Raw genomic sequence first — 24932 nt, 5'->3', positions numbered from 1 at the left:
AACCTTTGCATACAATCTTTATTGAAGTTATACAAAAAGAATCCCCCAAAAGTGAAAAAATACATTATATACAAAAACACTTTCCCTTGGGAGGAAGGCTCTGTTCCCTCTTAACATGCAGTGCTTTCAACTGTAGCTCCAGCCTCCACTGTCCCCTCCACTGTCGCCCGACTTTCAGCCTGATTCTCAGCCTGGAAGATAAACAGGGAACCTGGGCATAAGTGACCCTCATTCAAGCCATTCTATCTCATACAACTGAGGAGGCCTCAGTCAAAACAGGCCCCCTAAACTCCACTTTGCTCCCTACACTAAAAGGGCAATGAACAAAGTATAAAGCCAATTTCTTAAAAACTCTGTAATGGGGCTGACAGAGCCAGTGTTCATACATTACATGGAAAGAAGCAAGCAGAAGTGTGACCCAATGGTCTTGCTAATTATCGTCTCATACATTCATTATGTATAGGTTCCATTGGTCAGTGACTCGTCCTCTATTTCATACCAAACTGTTTCTTGAATAACCTCATTGTTTTTATGAGTGCTACACACAAGCAATCCAAACAATCTCAAGGTGGGGAACATGCACTTGGGAGGACTAGCTTCCCCAGGCCCTGAGAACAAGGGGAAATGAGGCAAGGGTCTAAGCCCTGCTTAACTGCCCACCTCCTCTTCCATGTTTTCCAAAACTTCATTTCCACTGGAGACTGCATCCCCACTGCCTCCATTCACCTCCGGCTCTTGTTTGGCTTTCTTTGCATCTTCTTTCCGGGGACTCTCTTCCTCTGGTTTCCTCTAAAGATGTAAGTGTGAAATCTTCACAAACGTGCTTAATGTTTTTAAAAGGACAACTGCAAAACACTTAACTTTAATACCCCCTCCCCGACATAGTTCAAAAATCCTGGAACAGGATTCACAACTCTAAGGGCTTTTCCTACCCATAGGAGGTGATGCCAGTATGCACCCTACAGAATAAATTGGTCTGCCCTAATATACCAATTCGGCCTCTCTAACGAAAGGTGGCGTGAGTAGATCTGAACAATAACCAAATCACAAGTTTGATAACCTAAATTTGAATCAGGAAATAAAGCAGGAGTTAAGACTCTCCCACAAGAGAAAACTACTGCATCCAAAGGCAAAAGTCAGACTCACAGGGGTTTAAATTATCAGAAGGTCTGCTACTAAATGACTGAATGAAAACTTGCCAGCTTCTTAAGATGGGCTAATCGAACCAATCCTCAATAGCTTTCCTGATAAGTCCTTGGGCCAGGAGAGTTTTGATTCAAGAGGTAGGCAAGGGGAAATTATCTTTATAAAAACTGATTTTAGAGATTGTGTTCCACCTATTTATTCATTCCTTGGTTGACTCTTGTATGTGCCCTGACTGAGGACTGAACCCACAAGCCTAGTGTATTGGGACGACATTCTAACCAACTGAGCTACCCAGCTAGAGATGAAAACTACCTACTTGCAAATCCTTACCACCTTTGTAAATACCTTTGCACCAGGTATTAGGAAAGGTATTTCTTGTGTAATTGGAGCAAAAAAGAAATGACAGCATGTAAATTTACCTTCTTTCTGACAAGGTGGGAAATATCAGTCACACAATTTGATGAGGAAGCACCATCTGTTGACTTTCTACTGGCAATCTGACCCAAAAAAAAAAAAAAAGCCTTTATTAGCCATGAATAGCTATATATGAGAAAAAGAATGAGGCCTAATATTAAGACACAAAATAACAAGAAAAACTCTGAATACTCACCATGGAGACTGAAGAGCCTCCTACACTTGGAGTGAAACCTGAAGTAGCGCTCTCTACCTGTGAAAGATGACAAACGCCAGTGGGTCCCAGGATAGAATCCACCGGGTCACCCACAGTCCTATAACAGGTACCCAACATCAAAGCAACTAATTAAGACCTCAAATACTAGTGGCCTCCATATAGCAGCAATATCGTCTATCCCCTCTAACCCATACCCGCCACTTGCCACCCCCTACCTGGAACATATGCAGAGTGTTGAAATTAAATCAAACCCTCCATATCCTATCATCACCTGCATATCCTATCACCCCAACACCCTAGCACCAGAGCACCCAAAGGCAGAGTCAGGCAATCTGGGGTTAAAAGCCTTCAACACCTCACTAATCTATACAGAGGAATTCTCAGAAATGGAAACAACAGTTTACAATTGTTAAATACTATTTGTCTATACCATTAGAAGTATCTTAACATACAGGTATTATTTTCATCCCCATTTTACAGATGAGACAACTAAGGCAAAGAAAAGTAAACACACCCATAATCACATAAAGTAAATAGTAAAGATAGAAGTCAAACCCAGTCTGGCTCCAGAGCATATTCTCTTAAGCATTATACTACCTGACAGGAATATCTAGATGAGTTCGCATGTTCCCTTTGACCTCCAAACTCCATGAAAACCAAGTTATAACTAAGATTCCTAGCAAATAGAACACTAACACCATGATGCCTTTAACAATATTGAACATGCTATTATGAAAACTTGAAAAGGAACCAAAACCAACCAGAGTTGCTTTTAGAGCCAATTCAGCCACATTCCCACTGCGCTGGGACTCCTTCGCATCTTCTATCTTCTCTCTAATTTCAGGTAGCAGTTCCTTCAGCTCCTCAATTTCTTTCTCATATTCAGTAGGTGATCCTTCAGCTTCTTTCATCTGTTCATTTAGTACAGCTACAAAAAACAGGCTGAAGTGATCAGTAAGTTACCACAAAAGGACTCACTTTTTTTACCTTGTCAATTGCTGGATCCATCAAGATCATCGTGAAACAGCTGATGCTCACTCACCCATTCTCTTCTCAATGACTTCAATAGATTTGCTGAACTGTGCCACTGCCTCATCATACTGAGAGTTGTACCCATAGGCCAAGCCCAGCTGGTAGTGGGTCTCTGCAAGGAGACGGTCATGGGCTTCCAGGTACTGCTCTTGCAGGTTTAGGCAAGCCTGAAACTCCTCCACAGCTTGGACATAATTCTCTAAAGAGAAAAAGAACAGCAGGCAAATGAACAGCATTTAATATCATAGTACTTCTAAATTTTAGACATCCTGGGAGAATGCTTCCCCAATTATGTTTCATTCTTCTTTGTAGTATTTCCATGACCCCTGATTATAAAAATAATGACTTAAGACTTTTAGTTAGAGTAACTTTTAGGAAAGACTAATCACTATTCTAGGGACTATAGGGAAAACAAACCTATTGTAGTTTTAAAGCTACTGCCCATAATTTATGATCAAGCTTGATTTTAAGGATTTTGAAAGGACTAGGTGAGGGTATATTAGGGGGAAAGTAAAATGGAAAATGTATTACCAGATTCAACACTAACTTCTCCAAGTTTAAGATGTGCCTGTGCAGCATAAAGCTGAGCTTCTTTTGTTTCTTGCCTAAAAGAAGAAAACATGATCAGGAACCTTAACAGCATTTGTACAACCCTAACTGGTTTCTATTTTCAACCACCAAGCTCCCAACCTGAGCTTAGAAGCATGAAGAATTTTACCTTTTAAAAATGATCTTTGCTAAGTCCAGCATATCCCAGGCAAGCTCTAGGTTCCCAATCTCCTCCTCTTCATTTTCTTGAAGAGACTAAAGTATATCCAAATCATTGGTATTAGGCAGAAGTACAAAGACAGGCATCTTTTGACTACAAACCTAAATATAGAATTTAGTACGGCTTTAAAAAAACTGACATAGGATTCAAAATTCATATTTTCTCCATAAAACCTAGAGAATGGGTCCCTACAAAGTTTCTCCTTTGTCAATGATATTTAACAGAGGGATGCTGGGCCCTATCCTAATAGACAGGACCCCCTGGGATCAAATGGATCTGTCTATTCTAGGCATGAATAAAAGGTCCCCAACCCCTAACCCAGAAACAGCTATCTATAATAATCACACCTATACTAACTAGTAAACCAGTCCTACAATAAGAAATCAGACAATGATACTGAGCAAATAACAATTTACCTTGTTTTCAAGAACTGAATCACTCGGTGCTTCTTCAGCCTTGTCATTGTCTTTATCTTCTTCTTCCGAGCCCTCGGTTTCTGCAAGCAGAGATTCCTCAGTATTGAGAAGACTAAGGAGACCTTCTGACTAGTCAGATTCCAATAAACATCTGTGAAATAACCTATATTCTATTCTGAGTTAGGACAGGCCAGATGCTAAGCCAAATTAGCCAACATTTGAACTGGCTGATATAAATAAGGCCAGTGATTACAGTCTAATCTAGAATTAGATTGCATTCAGACCTTCAACAATTAAAGGCTGAGTGTTTCTCTTCTAAAAGTCAATCTAGATCATTCAGATGAAGAAAGATTAGCTACTGGCTAGAAGCTCCCATCTACTCATCCAGAAGCAGTTGGAGTCATCCTCAGCTAGTGCTCCTGGCATCTTTAAGCCACTTGTTAGGTAATACTAATAAGTTGAGAAAATACCAAAAGTTAAATTACTCCAGTCCATTCAGAGCAAGAGTGCTGGACAGACTAGCTTTCCCACAACAGAGCTGTGAGAGAAAAGCATAGCCTTTACCAACTCTCACCAATGAGCATGCCACAGACTCCAGCCAGCTCTAGCATGTACAGAATTTGAGGGAAAACTACCATAACCAGTTATTTCACTCCAGCAACATTAAAGTAAAATCTGCAGCCATAATGACACCATTTTACCATATTGACATACACTCACAAGTCAACAGCCTATAAGGAACAGGCCGCTAATGATTAGCTCTATACAGCACAGAGTTCAGAATGTCATGTGATTAAAATGGGCTCCTGGGGGTAACAAACAATTCATAAACTGTGTATAATGTGCCTACCACCTCTAACATCTTTCATTAAGCATGGTTAACACCAGCAAAAGAGCTCAAATATCATCTCCTGACAACCTGCTTTAAGAACATATAGAAATTTGGCCTTAGAGCCATGAAGTCAAGTTAAAAGGACTTATGTCTAGCAATACTGCTTCAAGAGAACAGGCACATAAAATTCCTATGTATTATATTATCAATTAGTAGTAGAAACCAAAAAAGTCCTCTAAGAGTCAGTTACAAATTACAAGCCAATTAACCTTTATAGCAAACAGGCTATGTTTTATCAAGTGGTTTGCTTTTCTCCTATACAGGATGTAACTTAGTACTTCAATTTTTTTTTAATCTATTGACGGGAGGGGGAGGGGGAGGGGGAGGGGGAGGGGGAGGGGGAGAGGGAGAGGGAGAGGGAGAGGGAGAGGGAGAGGGAGAGGGAGAGGGAGAGGGAGAGGGAGAGGGAGAGGGAGAGGGAGAGGGAGAGGGAGAGGGAGAGGGAGAGGGAGAGATTCGTTGTTTCACTTATTTATCCATTCATTTGTTGCTTCTTGTATGTGCTATGGCCAGGAATTGAACCTGCAACCTTGGCATATAGGGATGGTGCTCTAACCAACTGAGCTACACTGTCAGGGTTAATTTAGTACTTCTGAAATACAAATACCCATCACCACACATTATCTTTCCATACTGAATTTCCAAGTGATTTGTGTCCTTAGTTCTCTCATGTTAAGACAACATGAGTGGTTTTATTGACTTGACAATGAAGCCTGTTCTCTAGATTATGTAACAGGTTGTAGGATCTTTGTAATCTCTTAACTTTAGACTTTAGAAAACACAATCTTTTCAATTTGCAGGAATAATTGACAAAATATTTACTGTTATTTTATGTGTACTAAATGATCTGATATCTGTTCCTACTCACACCAGAATGTTAGAAGGTGACATCTAATTTGGCATAAAATATCTAATTATTTGGAGTTTTACCTCAAATTTTCAAATTAAAATTCTCACAATATTGTGAGAAAAATACTGGTTTTTCTTGAGGAATCTGTACTACCTTCATGGAATGATGGAGAGGGAGCTGGGTTAATGAGAAAGCCATTACTTTAAGAGAACACTTTCCAACCTGGTGACCTGTACCCAGGTATTAATGGAAATGCCCTGATGTCCATCAGAGAGCTGTTAAAATACTTCCCAAGCGTCTTTAAAAATGGAATTTTGTGGTATAACTATTATCATTCTTCAGACAAAAGGGAGACACTATTTTATACCATTTCTCTGATCTTATAGCTAAAGGCAACCTGCTGATTCTCTAGTTATTCTAGCACTCTTACATGATAAAGTCAGATAACCACTACAGATTGACCAGTATAGTCCATCTGAGCATGACCAAGCTTTATGCCTTCAATATTAAAATTCTATTCACTTACCAATCATATCTAGCACATCAGAAAAACCACCAGACCAATACTCTTTATTAGGGACATGGACAGCCCAAAAGGCAGTAAGAAATGGGGTTTTAAGGGAAAACCACAAGCTTTCTGCAGACTAGTGTTGCCACATAAATTCCTGATAAAAGGTGGGTTAAGGGAGAGGATAAAAGTTACCTACTTTCAGTGTGAGGTTGCCTGGGAAAAACAATACATTAAAGTCAGATCTAGCATTGGATTCCAGTAATATGACTTACTATTTGACCCTAAATAAGTCATGTAAACCCTAATCCTCAATTTCCTCATCACTATAACTAGAGTAATACTACTTATTACATAGCCCATGAACAGCCCAATGGTGCTACCATTTAGAGCCAAATTCACTTCTGGTTACTCTGCCTGTGCTGGCTGGAGTACAGGGACCTGCACATAGGTAGAAGTTTATCAGACTGAGCTGCAAATATGTATAATGGGTCTTTAAGAATCTAAATGTTAAGAGAACTCTTGAAGTAGTCTGTCAATTATGTGACTGATTAATTGGTATATACCTGTGGTTATTAATACCAACATTAGATGAAACTTATAGACAGTAGAATCCTCAAATCATAGTACAACTCAATTCAGACGTGCCAATTATGTAATTACTAATTAGAGGCTTATACATCTTGGTTAAATTGAATCAAAAGTAGACTAGATATAAAGAAAGCATCCATACTTTATGATGTTTTAAGTAACAAAAATTTGAGCTTGGCAGCCAAAGCAAGCATGAAATGAGGGGAAAAAGCAGCAAGAGGGCTAATGAAGTTTTTTGTTATCTTTTGGAAGGGGCTAATTTAACTAATGTGAATAAGCCTTTAAACACTTCCTGTAGACTAAAATTAAAGGTCACCAGAACTCTTTTATTCTGGTAATATAGCCTTCAAGAGTTAACTACCTTCTTTTAAATGGCATGACTGCTTAAGTGTACCAGTTCAGTGGATTCTACTGCTCTAATCCTGCTTCCTAAAGCAGAGGAAAAGGAACCATGTGAACAGTAAGTAAAACAATCCAGAGGCATGCAAGTGAACATCCATTCAGCATTCTCTGCCAGCCTAGCCCACTATTTCCCTACCCATCCCACCCCCATCCACCTTTACTGGCTAGTATGGTGCAAGTTACTAATAGCTAGCCAAGTCTCAGAAATCAGAAAGGCCTACTTTGCAGTTAGTAAAAGCGTTAGTTTATAAGCCAGCTAAAGAAGACTTGCTTTTTGATTTAACTTGCTCAACTTATCACAACCTTCTTAAACTACCCCCATATTTATTTAGCCCTTTCCTAATCCAAAGGCAGACGGAAAATCCTGAATGGAAGGCTGACTTTTACCCATGATTAGTGAGTCAAATCCAGAATGTACTCCACCCACTGCAGCTCTTGCATATCCCGGTTACCTTCACCCTCTTTCATCTGTTCTTCTCTCTCTTGTGTTTCTTCATTAGCAGCTATCTTAACTTTGTCTTCAGGGGATTTCTCAGTAGCCCCCTGGGCTATCTTGGTCTCAAACCCATTTCCAGCTGCCCCAGACTCTTCTACAAACAGCTTAGTCTCCTCCTGTTTAGGAACCAAGTCTGCCCTGACCTTCTCTTCTAGTCCTGAGCCATCTTTTCTTTCTGTTAATCCTTCTGCATTAGTCTCTGGTTCAATAGGAGTCTGATCTCCTGCAGCTGACAGTCCATTGACTGTACCATCCTTAGGGAGAACTGTGGCTTCTTGCCCAGGCTTCTCAGAGACTTGTGATCCATCTCCTGCAGCCTCTGTTGTCACCTCTGGTGACTCTTCAACAGGAGGCACTTCTTGCCCTACCAGCTGCTCAACAACAGCTTTTCCTGGGTCATTTTCAGAGGCAGCTACCTGCTCCTTTGACTCATCTCCACCCACATCCACTGGCTTGACTGTTGAATCTATAGGCTCTGCTTCTACCTCCACTGCAGTGCCCTGCTTTTCTAGAGTCACAGTAGGCTGCTCTCCTGAAGCTTCTTTTGGCTTCTCCTCTATGCTCACAATTACTTCTTCCTGCTTCTCCTGATCTCCTTTTTCTCTGTACTCTTCTTGGATGTCAGTTACAGAAACTGATTTTCCTTCCTCAGCATCTGGTGCTTCATCTTCTGGCTTCCCAGAAATGACCTCAGCTTCAATCAGTCTTTCTGGTGCTGCTGCTGCTTCTGCCTCTTCAGTGGTTTCAGTTAAGTGATCTTGAGTCAATTCAACTTTTTCTTGTAGTTCCTCTGTTGGCTCACTTATATCCATATCTTCTCTTCCACCCTTCTCCATTTCAGTCTCCTGTTCTTTATCAATTTCAGGCTTTACCAAAGACTTGTCTTCTGTTTTTTTTGCTGCTGCTTTTTCTCCCATGGCGTCATAAACCTGTTCTCTCAACTCTTCCCTTGCTTCCTCTACATGGTTAAAGAACATGAAGCATAAACATGTCTTCGAGTTTAATGATAAAGGCATAAATGGAAACTAAAAATACATTCCCTTTAAACCCTTCAAACAGCCTGGCTTAAGTTTTAGCAGATGGCCTACAAATTATCTGCCCCCTTGAGAAAAGCAAAGGTAAAGACCCATCTAGCAGAGCAATTTACTGCGGAAGAAACCCAAGCTCCTTAAATTAGATATTGTTTTACTTAAGCATTCTGATTATCAGTTAGGTGGAGATGCCAAGCTTTACATTCTCCTCTAAACTTATAGACCTCCATCTGATATGTAAAACTAGAAGCTAAACTCATCTTAGAAATTAATATTTAAATTTCTTAGACACAAAAAATGTAAAAGGTCTCTAGAAGCACTGCCATTAAAATAACTGAGCTGCACAGACTTTTTAAAAAATTAAGTTCTCCTTTTATAAAGCCTGCAGTCAGTTTTTGTAATTAGCTACCTCCACTGCAGTCTCCACCAGATGCAGGTTATCATTCAGGCATCTTAGAGAGAGACCATCCAGAATATTATTTCCATCACTTGTACACAAGAAATATACGTCGCATCTCTTGAATGCCACATGCAGCTCCACATACCATCTATGTTATCATTATTTTCTACCAGAGATTCTTCTTCTGTTTTTTCTCCTTCCTCCTCTTCTACATGCACACCTTCCAGGGCATTTCCCAAAACACCATTCTCCATTCTAGGAGAACAAAAGGAAAAAGTACCAAAGGTATGATGACTAGAATCTAACAATTTTTGAAAGACAGAAATTGTAGTCCTATATTATAAAAGCGACGAAAGAGTAAGCAAATGCAGGGAATATAAACTAGGTATTCCTACAAAACCTCTAATATAACCAGAATGCTCTACAAAATTAGAAAACTTATCAGAACTGAGATTAAATAGATCACAGATAATTTGCTAGTTTTGTGTATCCTCAATGTATTTTATTCTGGTGAATAAATTCTGGTGGAAAACACACAACGACTTTACAATAATTAAGACTACTTATGAGTTTTATTTATTAGACATATTCATTTGCTAGTGTTTTCAAATTGTCCTTCATTCAGTCCTTGTTAAGGACAATTATTTTGGGCTAGCTGAGAGTGCTTTTAAAGGTTCTCTATATTGGACTTTGAAAAATTATTGACCGTTCAGTTCACTAAGGAAAGGTCTCTGCTTCTAATGATGCCAAAGTCAAAATCTAAGTATAACTTTACTCTTTGCATGAAGTGCCTTTAAAACTTCCATCAACATTTCATCATGTTCCCTTTAATCCCCCATTTCTTAGTACAACTGGTCTCACTTAGCAAACAAAGAAACTAAAGTGTTTAAATAGACCATTGTTGTGATACAAAACAGTCTACTTATAAATTGTGGCTTGAAAGACGTACCTTGCCAACTCCAGAAGTGATTTCCCATAAAAAAAGAAAGCTTCTCCACACTCATTGGCCGTCTCTCCATATTTCTTACCTCTATAAAGAGAACGAACATCCAAGATCTGAATTAACTACTAGTCTAAAACATTTATTTCTAGTCCTTTAGTTATGACATTCATCCAGTAACACATCCTTCTAGGAAACCAATAATCCCCTCTTGCTTTCCAGTCAAGGTCAAAGGGACCTTGACCTAAGAAACAGTGCATGAAGCTAATGTTGCCTGTTCTTCATTTATCTATATATATTATATATTCTAAATGACATTAATTTACTACAGTTCTCATATATATTATCTAAGACCTAAACTACATTAATAGGGATTTCTTCTGCTACAAGATAGGTGTCAATATGGGCCCAAATAGTTAGAGGACTAACTATTAGTTGGCTGGGACCTAAAGGATGTCAGGCCCATGGAAAAGTATCATGATGTAGTCAAGAGAATTTTTTCTCTGGACCCAGAATGTCTGGGCAGTTTTCTTACAGTGCCTTAGTTTTCTCATCTGTAAAATGGAAATGTTAAGAACGCTCAAAGAGCTACTGCAGGAACTGAGTTAATGCATATAAAAGCATTTAAAACAATACTGAGAAATACAGATTTATAATAAGTTTTAGCTATTATTATCTAGAAAGGGAAGAGGTAAGTCAAAGTAAGGCCAATCAACTACCAGCCTAAGAGTCTAGTGAGAGTAACTAAAGAAACTGAGCAGCTCTAGCCTGTTTGACTCACTGGTTAGAGCATCAGCCCTTGGAGTGAAAGGTCCCGGGTTCGATTCCCACCAAGGGCAAGTACCTCAGTTGCAGGATCCAACCTCAGCCCTGGTCGAGGCATGTGCATGAGGCAACCAATCAATGTGTCTCTCTCACATTGATGTTTATCTATCTCCCTCTCTCCCTTCCACTCTCTCCAAAAAGCAATGAAAAAAATATCCTCGGGTGAAGATAAAAAAGAAACATGACTGACTTCAACTGCTATTGGTAATAATATCTTAGAGGAAATTAGCTCAAACTAAGTCATACGCCAAAGGCTAATGCTTGAAGATTTAACTTTCTCAGAGCACAGAGGTCCATGAAAGTCTTTGGTTAAAATAAACCAATCTTGAGGCACTAAAGCTAACTTCTGTTTCCTCAAAATACTATTACCAATATGTCTATCTGCAGTCACCTGGTGGTAACTACCAACTTCCTGGCAATTACAACAGATAACAAAGTGCTAAGAGTCTATGAAAAATACTGTGCTAATAATAACATTAATGGTAGGGTGACCAACCAACATGGTTTGCTAGGTATTGAGTTTCTTCAGATACAGAACTTCCAGTGCTAAAATTGGAAAAGTCCCAAAATAAACCAGGACAAGTTGGTCACCCTAATTAGTGGTGACTAGAAAACAGATTGCCTTACTCAGGAAAATCAAAGGCTACAATTACTTAGTTTTATATGTAGGTTTTATAGATACAGAACTTGTACATGAAAAATAATCATTTTTTTAAATTCTTGCACTTTATTTCTTTTTCTCATAAAACAACTTCTTATGACTCAAGTTTATTAGGAACATAGTATCACATCATAGCAAAACACAGTACTTACAAAAGACTAGATGCTTCCTGGAATGCATTGACAGCTGCTGGAATATCCCCCATCACCAGATGTTTCTGTCCTAAACCCAATAGCTTCTTAGCTTCACTATCCACATCCAGGCTGCAGGAAAAAAAAAATTTTTTCAAATGCTAAATACTTTTAAAATCAACATTTCTTGAAAACCTGCTACATTTAAACCATAATTTCTTTAAGCCTGTGAACTACGCTGGCAAGGCTTAGCTAACTCACATTTATCACTACAAAAGCTAGAGTAACTCAGAGGAAATATCCTCAGAATTTGACTAGAATATTATTTCCTCTTAAAGGTTTATCTACTCACTAGCAATGAATAAACTTGGTTTCCATGATTGTGGAAGGAAGTCCCCCCAAAGATACTGGCATTGCTAAAGTGCCACTTATGGGAGCTAGGGGGGTTGGCAGGGCCGCATCGGCTGGTGTTCCAATTCCACAAGCTCCTTGCTGGATTAGCAGGCCCTGTCCAAGGGGTTAGGGGACCCTCTCAGCAGGTAATGAATCCACAGGGACAAGGCACTGTGACAGCTGCCGCTGTTGTAGCCACTGCCAGCATTGCTGGAGCCTTAACTCAGCACCCACCAGATCAGGGGACCACCCACATGTATGTGGGCTGGGCAACCCCCTCCAGGCATTATGGCTCCTCCACCTGGTACCAGGCCACCCCTGGGCCCACCAATTGGGCTATCCCCTGCTCCAGGGACACCAATAGGCATGCCTCCTCCAGGAACGAGACCTCCACCAGGAATGAGGTCCACATCCCTGGGAATGCGTCCAAGACCCTGGAAAACTATTGGTCCTTAGTTACTCCTTTCCTGCAATGCATCCTGTGACTGTGTAGAGTGTTTGTGAACTTCTGTCCCCTCTTTGCTGCATTAATATTCAGTAATAAATGCATAGACCAATTAAAAAAAAGATGCAAACATTCCACAGAAGGATTAAAGAATATTTCAAATCACTATTCTCAACCTAAGCAAGCTTAAGAATTATCAGGAAGCCTTACCAAAACATACAAACCTGAATTCTAACTCAAGCTAAACGAATAAAATCTCTAGGGATGCAACTCAGGCATCCACCTTTTGGATAAGCTTTCTAGTTATTACCTCTGCTCAAGAATCATGGTCACATTGAGACAGGTAAGTTACGGAAGTAGACGCAGGCTCAATATAAAATTTAAAACTCTTAAACTAAAATAGCGCAAAATAGAACATGGTAACTTACAAAAAAGAGATCTAGCAGCAGAAATATTTTAAAAAGAAATAAGAAAAAAAGAATAGGCTAGCATTTTTCAGGCATATTGTATATGGGTTAAGTAGAACTAGCCCAGCCAGTCTCGCTCAGTGGTTGGAGTGTCGGTCCATGGATTGAAGGGTCCTGGGTTCAATTATGGCCAAGGGCACATGCCTCAGTTGCAGGCTCGATCCCCACCCTGGCCTGAGTGCATGAGAGAGGCAGCCAATCAATGTCTGTCTCTCTCTCCCTCTCTCTTTCTCTCCCCCCACTTCCACTCTCTCTGAAAAGCAATGGAAAAAATACCCTCAGGTGTTCTGCTTAAATAAATAAGCAGAACTAAATAACTTCCAATTCTAGTATTTTAATCAAATGCAAAAAACCTGAAGACATCATTGTCAGGACTCTATACTATGACTTACAGACAAATACCTTAATATTCGGTCTTATTTGTTACCCATTAAATATATTGAAACTGACTCATCCCCATGGCTGCCACGTCAAAGCCCCACCCAGGAAGGGGAAGAAAGCTTTTTAAGCATAGAAACCCAAATATAACTCAATGACATCAGTGTGAACAAAGTTGAGATCAACTATATAAAACATCTTATGGCCCTGGTTGGTTAAAGCATTGGTCCGAGGACCAAAGGGTTGCGGGTTCAAGGACACAAGTCTGGGTTGTGGATGGCAACCAATCTATGTCTCTCACATTGATGTTTCTCCCCTCCCCCCTTCACCCTCCCTTCCACTCTCTGAAAAATCAATGGAAAAATATCCTTGGGTGAGGATTTAAAAACAAACAAACAAAGGCTTTCAGCCAAGTAAATAAAGTCTGTGTAAGTTGCAAAAATAATAATAATAATGAATCTAAATCTAATTAGATATATATCTAATTGTACCATGTAAATAATCTTACCTCTCCACTTTATCTGTAGAGGTAGAAGGAGCAGGAGCATCTTCTTCAATTCTGTAATAAAAAATAAGGAGGAAAAAAATTAAAAATGGTGGTTACTGCAAGCCTGGAAATTAAGTACATTAAGAAATATGTAGGCCCTAGCCAGATAGGGTCAGTTGGTTAGAGCGTCGCTCCAATACACCAAGGTTGCAGGTTTGATCCCTGGTCAAGGGCACATGCTCAGGCTGTGGATGGGCTTGATCCTCCGTGGGGTGGGGTGGGGTGGGGTGGGGTGAGTGCGTGTGTGTGCGTGCGCGTCCAGGAGGCAGCCAATGGATGTTTCTTTCTCTCCCTTCTACTCTCTCTAAAAGTAAATAAACTATTCTTTTTAAAAATATGTATCTTTATTGATTTCAGAGAGAGGAAAGGGGAAGGAGAGATAGAAACATCAATGATGAGTCATTGATGCCTCCTGCAGGGCCCGGATTGGGGATCAAGCAGGCAACCTGGGCGTGTGCCCTGACCGGAATTCGAACTGCGATCTCTTGGATCCTAGGTGATGCTCAACCACTGAGCCACGCCCGACCGGGCTAAACTACTTTTTTTTTTTTTTTTTTTTAGAATATATATTTATTGATTTCAGAGAGAAGAAAGGAAAGGGAGAGAGATAGAAATATCAATGATGAGAGTCATTGATCAGCTGCCTCCTGCAGGCCCCTGACAGGGGATCGAGCCTGCAACCTGGGCATGTGCCCTGACCAGAAATCGAACCCTGACTGCCTGGATCCTAGGTTGACACTCAACCACTGAGCCACGCCCGGCAGGGCTAAAGTATTCTTTAAAAAAATAAAAGAAAATTTGATAAGGTGGATTTCCTAAAATATTTTTTAAAAGAAATCAACCAATGAATGCATAAAGAGATGGCACAAAGTGATGTTTCTCTCTCTCTCTAAAAAAAGAATAAAAAAAAAAGAAAAAGAAAAAAAAACCCACACAAAAACAGCTTAAAAAAGAAATATGTAATTATAGTTATAAGAGCAGCCATTAAAAGCCCAACATGATTTCCTTATATTATCAAATTTAATCCTACTCATTCAAATATCTGCTAAATGCTTATTTGCTAGGTATAAGGTATACTATAAACAAGACAGTCACATGCTAGCTTTGAATTTACAATCAGATGAAAGAGAATGCAGTATTTGTTATAATGGGATATATACATTCCTGATAAATCTCACATTCTACAAAACTGCTCACTTAAAAATGTGGTGTTTTTTTAAAGGAAGGAGCAAAGTTTCTCAGAACATTCATTTTTGAAAAGTCCTAAGAAATATCTTTTTTTTTTAATTTATTTTTTTTAGAGCAAGAGGGAGACAGAGAAAAACATTGATCTGTTGCTTCCCATTCACACAACCCCTGCCCCAGGACCAAAAACCTAGGTTATGTCCCTCACTAGGAATTGAACCCACAACCTTTTGGTGTACCAGGGGATAATCCAACTAAGTGAGCCACCTAGTTAGGGCTAGACTTTCTGATTCAGTGGGTATACTGAGGTCCAGGACTTGCATTTCTTACAACTTTCCAGGTGGAACCACACTCTAAGAATCACTGAATTAGAACAAAAATTTTAAACTGATGTTCATGTCCTATCTGAGTCATAGACATTATCCAGTTATTTTTTATGTTAATCATAATAGCTCTATATTTAAAACTATGATATCACATAGAAATCTGGATTTTTGTTTCTCTTTAAAAATCATTATGTAAAGTATAAATCCAGAAAAAAACTAGAATTATGGGCCCTGACTGGTGTAACTTAGTGGTTAGAGTGTTGGCCTGTGGACCGTTAAGGGTTGCAGGTGGGATTCCAGGTCAAGGACATGTACTGGTTTGTCGGTTTGTTCCCCAGCTCAGACAGGATATGTGCTAGAGGCAACCAATGGATGTCTCTCTCTCATATGGATGTTTCACACAGGGGGTGGCGCTGGCTGTCCGTCTCTCTCCCCCCCTCCTTCCAATCTCTCTTAAAAAAAAAAAAGAAGAAAAGAAAAGAGAAGAGAAGAGAAGAGAAGAGAAGAGAAGAGAAGAGAAGAGAAGAGAAGAGAAGAGAAAAGAAAAGAAAAGAAAAGAAAAGAAAAGAAAAGAAAAGAAAAGAAAAGAAAAGAAAAGAAAAAAGAAAAGAAAGCCAGCCTGAACCGGCATTGCTCAGCCATTGAGGATCCACCTAAGATCCTAGATCGAGGTTCAATTCCTGGTCAGGTCACATGCTTAGGTTGCAGGCTTGATCCCTAGTCGGGCTGCGCAGGAGGCAGCCGAACAATGACTCTCTCATCATTGATGTTTCCTACCTCTCTCTCTCTCTCTCTCTCTCTCTCTCTCTCTCTCTCTCTCTCCCTTCCTCTATGAAATCAATAAAGATATATTAAAAAATAAGAAAATAAAAATCAATGGAAAAAAGATCCCCCGGTGAGCATTAACCAAAAAAGAAAAAGAAATTATAGGAGAAATACTTTGTAACTCATCTGGTGAAGGCCTCTTTATTTAAGTATTGATTTCAGAGAGAGGAAGGAAGAGGGAGAGAAACATCAATGAGAGTCATTGATAGGCTGCTTCCCGCACGCCCCCTACCGGGGATTGAGCTCGCAACCTGAGCATGCGCCCTGACCGGGAATCACGCCCATCTGGTAGGTGGGTTTTTAAACTCAGAAACCATGAAAGATTAATAAATTCTACTCCATCTAGTTCATTTTACAGAAGGGCAACTTAGCAAATATACACAGAATCTTAACAATCCACATGAAAAAAAGCTCAAGATTAAAGGATAGAAACGCATTCACAGAAAACATGAACAGCTCAAACATTTGAAAACATGTTCAGGCTCATTCGTAAGAAAAATACAAAATTACAATGAGAAAGCATTGTTTACCCATCAAATAGTCAAAGACAAGGATGTAGGAGAAACGAGTGTCCCCATATAGTGCTAACAAGTTTAAATCCACAAAACTTCTATGAAGATCTACTTGACAATGTCAAAAATAACAAATGAACACTAACTCTTTGATCCACCAATTCTAGTTATAGAAACTTACCCTACCAATATACAGGGTGGGCACAAGTAGGTTTACAGTTGGGAGTAGTCAAAACATATTCTTTTTTACTTTTTTTTTAATAAAACATTTTATTTATTTTTTTAGAGAGAGGGGAAGGAAGGGGCAGAAAGAGAAACATTGATCAGTTGCCTCCCATATGCTTCCCGATCGGGGATCCAACCAGTGATCTTTTGATGACACTCAACCAAGTGAGCAACTCTGGCCAGGGCTATTCTTGTATTTTATTTATTAATTACTCTATTCTTTTCCATACAAACAACTGTAAACCTACTTTTGCCACCCCTGTACCAGTCCAGTTTATTACAAGGTTATTAACTATAGCACTGTTTGTAATAACTAAATACTAGAAACAACTCCATTGTTTAGCCATAGTGAACTTGTTATGAGACAACCACAGAATAGAATACAATGCAGTCATTAAAAAAATTAAGGAGCCCGGCGGGGCAGGGCTCAGTGGTTGAGTGTCAACCTAGGATCCAGGCAATCAGGATTCGATTAATGGTCAGGGCACATGCCGGGGTTGCGGCTCTGTCCCCAATCCGGGGCCTGCAGGAGGCAGCCAATCAATGACTCTTTCATCATTGATGTTTCTATCTCTCTCTTCCTCTCCTTTCCTCTCTCTGAGATCAATAAAGATATATTTAAAAAATAAAATAAAAATTAAGGAAATGCCCTGGCCACTGTGGCTGAGTGGTGGTGTCCTGTATACCAAAGGTGATGGGTTCAATCCCTGGTGGTGCGGTGGAAGAGGCAACCAATTGATGTTTCCCTCTCACATAGATGTTTCCCTCTCTCCCTCCCTCCCTCCCTCCCTCCCAATAAATAAATAAATAAATAAATAAATAAATAAATAAATAAATAAACTGTCCTGATAAGGATTGATCTCCAGATATTTGCTAAGTACTCAGAAATGTGTCAAGTAGACTACCATTTATACACCAATGTAAAATAACTACATACAATTTACTTATATATGCATAAGGTATCATTGAGGAATATATAATAAATCTCTAACATTGGTTAACTCTGTGTGACTAAGGAATAAGAGTTGGAGGGAAATTCCACTGTAAACCACCCTTCTGGATTTTGAATCAGAAAGGTTATTTTATACACACATCACACACATCCTTCAAAGGTCCATTAAAAATCAGTATTAGCCCAGCTGGAGTGGCTCAGTGGTGGAGCATCCACCTAGGATCCAGGAGATCGAGGTTCAATTCCCAGTCAGGGCACATGCCCAGGTTGCAGGCTCGATCCCCGGTCAGGGGCCTGCAGGAGGCAGCCGACCAATGACTCTCATCACCGATGTTTCTATCTCTCCCTTCCTCTCTCTGAAATCAATAAAGATATATTAAATAATAATAATAACCCTTTAGTGAGGTTTATCTCTCATTCCACTTTTTCTCTCTACTGGTTTGGAAGTTATACGTTTTATTCTTTCAGTGGTTATGCTGGAATTATAGTGTGCATTCTTATTAAAATCTAAACTCAAAAGGCATCTTCTTGACCCCCCCCCTTAAACTTAAGCCATAGGGGCTTTACCTCTGAATAGCCCCAACCAACATTTAACTGAAGAACACTGCCTTTATTGTTCTCTCAGACTAGCCAATTAGGTTTTCATGCAATTTCCTTTCAGGTAAACTTTTGGGTGAGTAATGATGAAATAAAAACTTGAAATGCTGGAGTTTAATGCAGACTCTACCACTTATTAATTTGGAATTAATTTCTGCATTCTGATCTTGGCTTTTTCTCACCTACATAAAATAACTATTCCACGGTATACTCATGTGGATCAAATATAAGCATTCAAAAGACCCAAAAAGTGATAGGTAGCATAGATAGAGATAAATAGACCTCTGGTAACTGTAAATGTACTAATACAATAATAAAGTGTACGGCTATAGAAAATCAATCATAAAAACCTCACAGTAACCTTTCCCTGCATATCGGACATAGCTAACTTCTAAAGTGCACAGAGCAAAAATAACAAAGCCCCTAAAAAAAGGGAAGATTGGGAAGTCGGACCTACTAGATGGAAAAGAGCACTTGTTTTCTCACTATTCAAGAAATACCTCATGTCTGAGTGGCACTGCGCCCCTTTCGACGCAATATTATCTTCTATCATTCTATCCAATCATTCTACTACACTTCGCGCATACTACAGCTCATTCACCTAGCAACCCAAAACTGCTACCAGTGAGGAAATCTCCAGGCAGCGCTAGGCGAAGATGCTTCGCATCCCTAAGTCCAGAAGCAGCGTGTCTCGCTAACACTCCCACAGTCCAAAGAACCACGATGCTCTCCACCACTGCCCGAAGAAGCGGCTAGCTGAAGGTAGAAGGGCACGAGGTGAGCGAAGAGGCCGCAGGGAACAAGCTCCACCGCGCCCCACTGCGGAAGTCCTAGGCTCGGGCCGCAAAGCCCCAAACAATGGAAGTTTTCCCGCCTCCTCAGGGCCCCGCCCCCTGCTCCAGAACGGGCCGCGGCTAGGGAACACCGCGCAAGACCCCGCCCCCAAGAAGGCCCGCCCACTCTGGCCCCACGGGTCCAGCCTCTCCTGCTGGGCTTTGCTTTTTTTTTTTGGCGCCAAATCTCTATTGGTTATTTTCTCGGGTTGTTTGGGGATCCTACCGGAGGCGCGCGCCAGGACTGCGGGGACAGTAGGCAGTAGCGGCGTGAAGGCACACAGGCTCGCTAGGGCCCCGCCTCCCCGCCGATAGCCGCGGGCCGGGGGAGGAAGACGAGGGGCTGGCGAAGCAGACAGACGCCGCTGCCCCCGGCAAGATGGCGGCCGCGAAAAGCGGGGCAGGGGGCGCCAGCCAACCGGCTTAACTGCTAACGCGCGAGGCTCTCTGCAAAAGATGCGTTTCTCCAGTATCCAGGCCTCCTCAAAGAGCGACGGTCGTTCACTGGGAGGCAAGTCCTCCAACCCACCGGTCTCCCCTCCCGGGGAGACCTAGTCTGCCACCCCCTCCCCGCGGACTGGCCAGTGCAAGCTCTCCGTGGTCCCACTTACTTGTCGGCAGAAACCCGCTCCGCAGCGATGGCGGCAGTGGCTGTGGACTCTGCGTCCATCGTTCCCCTGAGGTGGTGGTCCAGCAGACGAAATACAGCCTGTGAGAAAACAGGGAATTTGGGAAGCCAGACACTTACACGGGGACAGAAAATGGCAGATTGGAGACCCCGCGCGGCTGGACCAGCTTATATATCAGGGCCCTTCGCCCCGCCCATCCACTTCCGGATCCTCCCCCTCTAGTTTAAAGGGCCAGAATTCAGCCCCATCTAGCCCAAAGACACCCCCATCCTCGCTTCTGTCTCTTGGTGTACCTTTCCTCCCTGGCCTGTTTCTCCTCAAAAAGAGCAATTTCCAGCTTCTCTAGCGAGTCGCATAAGAACTGGAATCTTGGTTACAACTCCTGACTGGGCGTCAGCCAGTGGCTTCCACAGAAAGGGAAGCCGGTACTGCTCTGCATGTTTGGAGCGAAGAGCCGAGGGTCTGTTTCCGGCCCGGGTAATCCGGGAGGTATCTGAGACTTTCTGTCCGTCCTCGCAGTCGTAACGGATGGACACGCAAGAGTCGAACACGGGTACAGTAGCAACGGCTAGAACTGATCTCAGTAAGAGACGCGTGGCTGTGAGCCTCAGCAACAACTGACCAAAGGAAGTACTGTTCTAGGATTGGCTACCGCTGAAACTACCGCGCTTGATTCAAAGCTCAGTTCTGCTGCTAGATGCGCCTGGCTCCTCCCTCTGGCCCGCCCCCTTTGGCTGGTCCAATCCGCTGACGCCATCATCTTAGGCCACCCAGACTCTAAATCTGACTAGTTTAGTATTACCAGCTTTTACGTGTCCGTTCTTCGCTAAGATTTGTTTGCCCACTTCGTGCGAAGGTACTGTGCTTAGACACTTTAAAGCTATTAGCAGTCTTATTTAATCTTAACAACGCTACTAGTCAGATTGGTGTTATCGACCCCATTTAGTCGAAATAGAAACCACGGTTCAGGGAAGGTGGGACTTGCTCAGAAATTTGCAAGCCGAGTCTGTTTTAGAAAGCAGCGCGCTTCATTTTCTGCAAGTGAGTGGAAAGATAACTAGTAAACTGCAATGGTTGCGCTTAACCACACCTAGAGCATCATCCATTGTGTTCCGCCATGGTCTTGACTACAGTGATCAGAATAGGATTTTATTTACGTCCAGGTTCAGGCACACCGGTAAAGATTCCAGGTGAGGATTCTTATTTGTCAAGGCTCAGGCAGGTTGAAATCTTTGGGGGTATAGAGCTGGATTGAAAATGCCAGTTCCTGTGGCAAACAGCTACTCCTCTGTTGGTAGCTGGGTGATCTGAGCCAAGTCATGTAACTTTAAGATTAAAGGTAGCCAGGCAGTGTGGCTCAGTTAGTTGGAGCGTTAACCGAGCACATTGGACACCAGAAGATGTCGAGTTCGATTCCTGATCAGGGTACATACCCTGGTTGTGGGTCCAATCCCCAAGCGCAGGAGGCAGCTAATCGAAATCGGTTTCTCTCTCTCTCTTTCTTCCTCTCTCTAAAATCAATTTTTAAAAAAATTAGCCCTGGGCGATGTGGTCAGTTTGTTGGTTGGGCGTCCCCCCTTGCACCAAAAGACCTGGTCTACCGGTTCTATTACCGGTCAGGGCACATGCCTGGCTGCGGGCTAGATCCCCCAGTAGGGGGCGGGCGTGCAGGAGGCTGACCGTGGATATTTCACTCCCACGTGGATGCTTCTCTTTCTCCCTCTCCCTTCCTCTCTAAAAATCAATAAAAACATTTTTTAAAAAAAGATTAAATGTAAACTGAGAACAGTATTAGTGTCCAGGCTCAACAATAAGCACTGTGCTTAGCTCCTGCTACCACAGTTTGATAACATGGTGACTGGAGGTTGGGGGAGCGGAGAGGGGGAGCGGCACATGACCTCTCCAGAGACCTTGAAGCCAGGGCTAGGGCCTGAAAAACAAAGTCCAGTAACCTGTGTGACCATGCATCAGTTACACTAATATCCACTGAGCAATTATGATGTGCAAAGCTTTGTACTAGGTCCTAAGGATAAAAGACATGGTTTGTGCTTTTGAGGAACTCAAGTCTTAGGAAAATATTTTAAAATTGATTTTAAATCCACCCACTTCTCTCGGTCTTTACTATGACCACTCTGATCCAAACCTAGCCACCGTCATCTTGCCTGTACTACTGTAGCCTCTGGTGTCTGCTTAACCCTCTCCAGAAAAATATTTTTTAAATGTAGATCAAATTACTGTATGTCACTCTGCTTATCATTGCCTACAAGGTCCTACATAATCTGGCTCCATTCACCCTTCCAAATTCATCTCATACTTCTCCCTTCCTTAATCAAGTCAATGTAAGAAACATTCAAACCTGTAAGGAATTTTTGTGAGTTTATTTGAGCCTAACTGTCGACAATTGTTGAGAAGCAAAATCTCAAGGCATTGAGATAATGCTCCAGAGAATGGCAGTTCCTTTTGTATTTTAATCTTTTTCTTTTGTTATCCTCACCTGAGGATATTTTTTCCATTGCCTTTCAGAGAGAGTGGAAGGGAAGGAGAGAGGAGAGAGGGAAGGAGAGAGAGAAGCATCAATGTGGATGTGAGAGAGACCCTTTAGCTGGTTGCCTCCCACTCAAAGGGGGGCAGGGAGCGAACCTACAACCCAGGTACTTGCGTTGACCTGGGATCGAACATGTGACCCTTTGGTGCGCAGTCCAATGCCCTAACTACTGGACCACACCTACCAGAGTGAGAATGGCAGTTTTGCACCTTATTTTATACATTACAATCAAAAGAGAAGACATAAGTGAGTTACATGAAATTCATTGGTGAAAGGTTAGGGAGGCAGAAGAAAGCAAAGTGGGGGGTAACCGTTGGAATTGGATGAAAAGTAAAATAGACACATACATCTTTTACATAGGTGGGCACAGGATAGTTAAAAATCAACAATGAACATGATTGCCCTAGCTGGTTTGGCTAAGTGGTTAGAGCATTGGCCCAGGGACTAAAGGGTCCTGAGTTCAATTCAGGCCAAGGGCACGCACCTCAGTTGCGGGATGTAACCAGTCAATATGTCTCTCTCACATTGATGTTTCTTTCTCTCCCACTCTCCCTTTCCCTTCCACTCTCTCTGAAAAGCTATGGAAAAATATCCTTGGGTGAGGATTGAAAAAAAAAGCAATGAACAGGGTAACAACTGAAGATTTATGGTCTCTGCCCTGGTGCACTGGTTGTGCCCTGAGGGGTATGGAAAAAAGAGGAGTTACTCTGACATTCCAAAGGAATGTTATGTAGATGCAAAAGACAATAAACAGGCTCAGTTAAGGTAAAGATTGACTTTTGTCAGGGAAGATTGTAACCTAAGACATGACTGCCTGCCATAAACCGCTTTTAGTTAAAAAGTTTTCATTTCAGACCATCCTTTGTGGTTACTTTAGGTGTCTTGTTTGCAAGGCCACCAGGTAGGCCTTCCCTGAGCTCATCAGGTTAGTATATGGCCCCTTTTCATCCACAACTGTATTCTTAACATGCTGGTCTCCTTTCTGTTCCTCAGAATGCCCAAGCCCTTTCTCAAATCCAGGGGCCTTTGCACTTGCTGCCTTACTGCCTAGGAAGCTTTTCTCCTAATACTTTGAGTGATGAGCTCCTATCCATCTGTTAGGCTCATCTCAAACAAAAGGAAGCTAATTTCAATTGAGCTTAGGCCTTCCCTGCCCACTCAGTCAATATTAGTTTCCCTTCCTTTTTTTCTTCCATTGTACTTATCAAAATCTAGTTACTTTTTTTTTTTTTTTTTTTTTTACTATCTCGCCCTTCTAAGTATATAGGCGCCATTCGACCTTTTCTGTTTTGTTTACAGTTAAATCCCCAATGTATACTACTTGTCCAAAATGAACTTGTTTAATGAATGAATAAAGCATTAATAGTATAATCATAATTAAAACTGGAAAATTTTCACTCAAAGTATATCTATTTAAAATAAAGCCAGTAGCCCGGCTGGGCGTGGCTCAGCGGTTGAGCATCGACCTAGGATCCAGGAGATCGGGGTTCGATCCCCGGTCAGGGCACATGCCCGGGTTGCAGGCTGCAGCCAATCGATGACTCTCTCATTGTTGATGTTTCTATCTCTCTCTCTCCCCCTCCTTTCCTCTCTTTGAAGTCAATAAAGATATATTTTTTAAAAAAAGAAATGTAGAGGGAGAAGGAAAGCCACGTTTTATAAATAAATAAATAAATAAATAAATAAAAATAAAGCCAGTAGTCCCGACTGGTGTGGCTCAGTTGGTTGGAATGTTGTCCAGTACACCAAAGGTGGTGGGTTCAATTCCTGGTCAGGACACATACCCAGGTTTTGAGTCCCATCCCCCACTGGGGCACATGCAGGAGGCAACCAATTGATGTTTCCCTTTCATCTCCATCTCTCTCTCTCTCCCTCCCTTCCTCCCTCTAAGATAAATTTAAAAAATAAAATAGGAACCAATATTTCATTGTAAATAATGAGGGTAAATGGGACTTTATCTTGGGGGAAAATTAAAATTATATTTAACAAGATTTAGAGAGGATTTCCAGTTAAAGATGGAGGGTTGAACACATACATTTACAACCATTCCTTTTTGAAACCTGTCTACATAACAATAAAGGAATTTTTTAAAGTAAAACAAGATCAAAGAGAATGGGAGAAAAAGCCACAGCAACAAAATTTTAAAAGCTGGAAAAGAGATGGACAAGTAGTAACTGACCTAGCAGACTAAGAAAAGAGAATCCTAATAGGGAAAGCCATGAAGCAACCAGATTGACAATACAAAACCACAAAAGGCTCAAGAATTGGTTGTGGCAGGTACCTCTAGGAGTAGGGGATGAAGATAGGACTGAAAAAGTGGGTTAGGTTGAAAAAAAATTTTTTTAAATATAT

General features: G+C 41.3%; 1 protein-coding gene and 1 pseudogene across 2 annotated transcripts; one reads left to right on the top strand and one right to left on the bottom strand.

Annotated features, from left to right (window-relative positions):
- On the bottom strand, positions 1-20175 carry NASP (nuclear autoantigenic sperm protein). 2 transcript variants are annotated; one of them, XM_016199264.2, is made up of 15 exons: positions 20018-20175; positions 13913-13963; positions 11743-11853; positions 10114-10194; positions 9310-9419; positions 7690-8691; positions 3995-4074; positions 3528-3613; positions 3341-3414; positions 2820-3008; positions 2539-2705; positions 1757-1813; positions 1566-1643; positions 661-789; positions 1-191 (listed from the first exon to the last, which is right to left on the bottom strand). In XM_016199264.2, the coding sequence occupies exons 1-15, from the start codon at positions 20074-20076 to the stop codon at positions 111-113; spliced, it is 2355 nt and encodes a 784-aa protein (XP_016054750.2). In that variant the 5' UTR covers positions 20077-20175; the 3' UTR covers positions 1-110. The 2 variants fall into 2 exon arrangements, with proteins under 2 accessions (XP_016054750.2, XP_016054751.1); XM_016199265.2 differs by lacking the exon at positions 7690-8691.
- On the top strand, positions 12092-12604 carry LOC148092419 (small nuclear ribonucleoprotein-associated protein B pseudogene; annotated as a pseudogene).
- Positions 20176-24932: the final 4757 nt, after the last annotated feature.

The sequence above is a fragment of the Miniopterus natalensis genome, chromosome 9 (assembly GCF_054644295.1).
Source record: "Miniopterus natalensis isolate mMinNat1 chromosome 9, mMinNat1.hap1, whole genome shotgun sequence".
Lineage (NCBI taxonomy): Eukaryota > Metazoa > Chordata > Mammalia > Chiroptera > Miniopteridae > Miniopterus > Miniopterus natalensis.
Note: the sequence above shows the minus strand (reverse complement) of the source record. Positions and strands in the feature narration are given on the sequence as shown.